This window comes from Gadus chalcogrammus, chromosome 5 (assembly GCF_026213295.1).
Source record: "Gadus chalcogrammus isolate NIFS_2021 chromosome 5, NIFS_Gcha_1.0, whole genome shotgun sequence".
NCBI lineage: Eukaryota > Metazoa > Chordata > Actinopteri > Gadiformes > Gadidae > Gadus > Gadus chalcogrammus.
The window spans coordinates 16,302,325-16,308,245 of NC_079416.1; the positions used below are offsets into that span (position 1 = coordinate 16,302,325).

Sequence of the window (5,921 nt, forward strand, 5' to 3'; positions counted from 1 at the left end):
CACCAGCCGCACTGGCCGGCCTTTTTTGGTGATTGAGGGCGTGCGTGTGATGTCTGTGACGTTAGATGGCTAAACAGGGAGCCCCTCCTGGCTTATACTGTAATCATTCGTATGGCTCTTTCATTCACTTAGCTGCTTAGTTTAACTTTACCCCAAAATAAAGTCAAAAGCAGATGAGGTTTATATCTAAGGGGATGCATTGTAGATGCATTCAGAGGTTTCCTGCATGACGTGAATCAAATTAAATAGTTTTGTTGTTCTACACTCAAACTACTAAATGTGAATTGCATTTCAAACCTTTGAGATTTACTTAGTTGTCACTTTTGGAATGAAGGTAGGCCTACTTTTGAATGGGTGTCTTCAATTTAGTAATGGGTATGGTTAGAATGTAATTCTTCCAACACCCACAAATACAAATAAGGAACAGAGTGTTCCCTGGCTGGATAACATTCTCTTTAATGTATCCTATATCTTCAGAATAACATGTTCTTTGGAAAACCTTTATGAGAACAGTGAACATGCATTCAACGCAGTGTGAAATATTCATGTATTTATTGAATTCAATTTCAAACCACTCACTAACATTTAAAATATTTGCTGCTTAAATAAACCTTATTCTTAATTGAAAAGTATGTAGTTCCTCAGAAGTTAATATAAACTGAGCTTAATGACATGAATAAAAAAAATATATAACACAAAATGTAAAAAGGATACAGCATATCCACTTTATGAACACACAAACACATCATCCTAACCCAAATATAAAATATAAATCTTTAATTATGAGCTTTTGATAATAGACTCAATGCAATAAGCTGGATGATTCACATGATTCACATAATCTATTTTCATTCTGTTCATTGAAAGTTGAATCATCATTAACCTAGTCCTATATCGACCTTACCATTGAACCTCTCCCAACAAACCCTACTTTTACTCCAGCCTAAGCCCCTCTGTTCCACCCGCCCCAGAATCAACTCAGTCTTACTCTGCCAAGGGGAGGCTGCTTATACCAGCCATCGACTACACACACTCCACATACCGCTAACGCCATACTTGAGGCTGGGGAGAACCCTCAGCTGAAGCCATACTCCCACTTCATAAAGAAACCCCCCCAATATAATCTGAATTTTGACCAGGGTTAGAATACCAAAGAGAAACAACCAGACTATTAACAGCGTTACCATATCTGATGTCTGAACGACACCGATGTCTGCATATAAAGCAGCAAGTCTGAATCAACCCCTGGGTTGAATCTCCTGATGGAAAAATCCTGAAAAAATGTGGAGGACATGTCTGAAAACAGCTATTGACATGATATGCTCATCATCATCATTTACAAACACACACGAACCCCCCACCCCCAACCCACACACACAGCACCTCCTCAGAAGGTGGATAAGGAGCTGAGCGTCACAGGCTTGATGATGAGGGTGAGCTCCTTGGGGACAGGAGGTACGACGTAGCGCTCCTCGCGGAGGAGGCGCAGAAGGAGGTTCTCCTTGTCCTGCGGCCAGCGGTATACGTGCGTGTTCTGGAGCCAACCAGGCACATGGCTCTGTGTACACACACACATGCAGGCCCAGACACACACACACACACACACACGCACAATGCAAGCACAAGGGTCCAGACATACACAACACAAACAATATCACGTTTGCCCACACACGTTTGACCATGTACAAGCACACACACACACACACACACACACACACACACACACACACACAACCACACACACACACACACACACACACACACGCACACGCACACGCACACGCACACGCACACGCACACGCACACGCACACACACACACACACACACACACACAGACTTTACAATGCTAATTAAAAACATGAAATCTGTTAGACCAGTTTATTTTAATTTGATGGCTGTAATTAGTTTGCGGTTCTCACCTGAGTTGCAAGGGGTAAGAGAACTGGCACAAAGCGATAATTCAAGCTTCCTTGCTGTATAAACTCATTCTGCATCTGGCAAAAATAAGAGTTTGGAGTTTGCATGTGATTGTTAACCGACATTTATAAGTACCACCTCCTACACAAAAAGAGTACAAAAACGCAGCATGCTTACCATAGAGTAAATATATTTGGTGTGTAGACTGTGTCTGTCCATTCCTGTCCTCTCGATGGCTGCCTTGTAGCCCGAGCTGATTGCTATGATAATCAATACAGAAGGCTGTGCCCATTTGGAAAAATTACTTACTATTACTGTCCAACTGTTTGTAGCCAAAATGCAAAAGGATTGAAAATCAATTAATTTAAACTTCCCATTTCCAATTAAATGAATTCATTGTAAACAACTCTCATTTGTCAACATGGTGATGGGACATAATTTACAATTCCAAAGTCAAATAAGGTCCTTTCAGTAGATTCACTCGGTACAACCCGATAGGATATCATGCCCCTTTGCCTTGTAAGTCAAGACATAGATGTTTTAGCAAGGGATTCATAACAGTTAACATTATAACTCAATGATTAAATTGTGCACTATCATGCATAGAGAACAGTGGCATCTGCTGACAGAAGAGGCCACTAAAGTGCCAAGTTCTGTATTGAGTTATTGGAGAACTGTCTTACAGTATTTGGGGCATAACTTCTGAACCGCAAGACCATTTCAAGTTTTTATGGTTTTTATTTTCACAATTCCACATAAACCAATCAACAGTCGGTTTGACAGCATGCTATATGAACATGTATGAAATCAACATAACATATTTTTTTTCCTAGTAAAAAAACACTACAAAAAAAGGAAAGATGAAGGAATACCTACATCTTTTAGATAGCTGTCCATCCATTTGTTGATGTCCATCCGTCTGATGGGGTTATCAAATATGTCAATCTGAATGAGTGGTTACAGTGAAACATGGCTATTTAACAGTAGGCTACGTGTTCTGTTGTAGCAAATAACCAGCAATAACCATCCTAAACCAATCAAATGCAATGTCATGGGACTGCAATAAATATAATTAGTTAATGTCATTACTTACGGCTGGTCGAAATCCTTGGTTTGTTAGAAATTCAGCGAAAGGCACCATCTGAGAAGCTGAGTCCACAGAGAATGTAATAAAAATGTTTCCTGCAAGAAAAGTATAAAATCAGTTGCTTATTCATTACTAGGCTATGTAGTAGGAATGATGATGAGTAAACGCATTTTGCTGTAACAAGATGGTGAGATCCATCCCTACTTTGACCGTGACATCCAGAAATGAACGTCTCAACTTTAGGTCGGATTGTAAGGGTCATTTACGGCACTCGTCGGGTGGACTGATAGTCTTCCTCCTCTCGTTGGGGTCGGAGTAGGCACCTTCTCCTGGTGGAACGCCATCCAGACCCAGGTGCTCCAGGTTCATCACGCTCACCTGTGCCAACCGCTCAGCGGGGGGTAGGGCGAACTGCGGCACGTTGACGGAGATACCGCCCTGAGCGTTGCCGTGGTTGGCCGACTCTGCGCCAGAACGCAGGCTGTGGAACAAAAGCAAGTTTGAAATTAATTAAATTGTTTAATACAGTTTATCGCCTGGGGTTAATTCCCCAGGTGATATATTAACTTCTGAGGAACTACATACTTTTCAATTAAGAATAAGGTTTATTTAAGCAGCAAATCTTTTAAATGTTTGTGAGTGATTTAAAATTGAATTCAATAAATACATGAATATTTCACACTGCGTTGAATGCATGTTCACAGTTCTCATAAAGGTTTTCCAAAGAACATGTTATTCTGAAGATATAGGATACAATAAAGAGAATGTTATCCAGCCAGGGAACAATCTGTTCCTTATTTGTAATTGTGGGTGTTGGAAGAATTACCTTCTAACCATACCCATTACTAAATTGAAGACACCCATTCAAGAGTATGCCTACATTCATTCCAACAGTGACAACTAAGTAAATCTCAAAGGTTTGAAATGCAATTCACATTTAGTAGTTTGAGTGTAGAACAACAAAACTATTTATTGTTGATTCACGTCATGCAGGAAACCTCTGAATGCATCTACAATGCATCCCCTTAGATATAAACCTCAGTAATGAGAGAGAGAGAGAGAGAGGAGAGAGAGAGAGAGAGAGAGAGAGAGAGAGAGAGAGAGAGAGAGAGAGAGAGAGAGAGAGAGAGAGAGAGAGAGAGAGAGAGAAGTTATTATGGGACTGATCTGTTTAATCTTCAGTTGCATATGTTTAAGTTAATTTCTGCTTACCAGTTTTGTGGGTATTGCATCCAAGGTCTTGCATCCTGACAGGATACAGAGTGTGGGTGAGGTGGATTGCCGTAGGGTTTCACAGCATAGTGCAACTCTCTGAATGGTCCATGTTGTGCATTGTAAAGTGGCCAATCTGCGGAGTGGTCTGTGGACAGAGACGAGGTTTGAGAGGAAGATGATTCACTTCATCTTTAGTGCAATGACCAATTTGTGTCTTTTAAAGGTGGGGTTCAAATAAGGGATAAGCATGACTGGGCTGTTCTTATGAACTGTTCTTAAGCACTCCGTAAGCAGGGGAGAATATGTGTTTGAAGAAGAGAGTGTTGTGCAGTGTGTGCAGCCTTAGGTATTGTATGTGTTTAAAATCATTAGAGAATAATACATACATTGGGATCGTATGGCTTTGTGATGCTACAAGGCATCTATAACCTCATGAGATTATCCCCACTACAAAGTCCCCCTTACTTTGTAGTGGCAGGTGGGTGTAACAGGGGGCCGTGGGTCTGTATTCTTGGCCATCGATGTCAGACCTCAGTGATAAAGGTCGCTCGAGCTGCTCCTCGTCATCCTGACATCGGTCTACATAATCACTCTCTCTGCTCCATAATAACACAACAATAAGAGCATTAGTCTGGAGGACACGCCACAGTTGCCAACCAACGTAAGGGGAACGCGTTTCCCCCCCCATCATTCATACCTCCTTGTGTCAACGCTCGCTCGCACCGTCGCGTCTCGTTGACGGTCCCAACATCTGAACCCGTCGTTCGCGCCAAACCACCTGCTGTGTGAGGCAGCAGGAGGACCACAGTCCATTCGGGACTGGCTGGTCCGTCCATCTCTGTCCGTCGATGGCGCTCCGTGGAGCGGTTCAAAACGCTGAAATGGAAGATCCGCCGAAGGACACCAAAGCTCTTGTTGAGGACATGGCCAGACATGATGGTGGTGTTGACCTGTGTGGCGCGGTTGACAGAGTAGCGGATTAGGGTGCACAGTCACCATGGGGGTCAAACGAGGCAGGCCGCGTTGTGGAGACGGGCCCTTCGGATCTTGTTTCAAGTCGGAATCCTCCATTTATAGTTGTCTTCCTTTTAAACAATGAGGCGGAGAAAGAGATGAGAGAAAGGCAGGAATCTATAGTAGCCAATCACAATAAACTGAATGATAACAACAAGCTAAACAAATGGCCCACTGAATGAATGATGCTCAAAGAAACGAAAATTGCATTGACGTATTTAAACTTTTCAGTCTTTTAACAATAGTAATATAAAAATAAAATACAATAAACAGACCTGTAGAACTGTACGCTACAACAGCAGGCCGGTTAGGAAATCGTACATAATCACTCAGATAATTGGCTAATTGGTTGGCATACATTCAGAGAGAGGGAGAGAGGGAGAGAGGAAGAGAGCAACGAAGCACCGCAGAGCCTACCTGTTCAGCAGAATCGCCAACACTGAGGTATGCAACTTTGCTCCATGCAAATCTCGCTCAACGCTATCCAATCATAGACCAGAACACACCCCAGCAGTCTTTGTTTGCCATACAGGACAGGACTGAACCAAGTTTCTCATTCAAGGAATGCATTTTTTTCTTAACCTTCAATTCTTTGTGATTTGAAATTTATTCACGTAGGCTTTGCAGGCTGAAATGCAAATGAAAATGCAGGTTATATCCTAAAAAAACTAAGTAATAGTTGAGTTT

General features: G+C 42.0%; 1 protein-coding gene across 1 annotated transcript; it reads right to left on the reverse strand.

The window, feature by feature from the left end:
- Positions 1 to 1,387: 1,387 nt before the first annotated feature.
- Positions 1,388 to 5,285, reverse strand: LOC130382139 (uncharacterized). Its single transcript, XM_056589749.1, has 9 exons — positions 4,918 to 5,285; positions 4,686 to 4,816; positions 4,218 to 4,365; positions 3,272 to 3,486; positions 3,012 to 3,100; positions 2,795 to 2,863; positions 2,096 to 2,200; positions 1,921 to 1,995; positions 1,388 to 1,558 (listed from the first exon to the last, which is right to left on the reverse strand). The coding sequence occupies exons 1-9, from the start codon at positions 5,217 to 5,219 to the stop codon at positions 1,388 to 1,390; spliced, it is 1,305 nt and encodes a 434-aa protein (XP_056445724.1). The 5' UTR covers positions 5,220 to 5,285.
- Between the last annotated feature and the right edge of the window lie 636 nt (positions 5,286 to 5,921).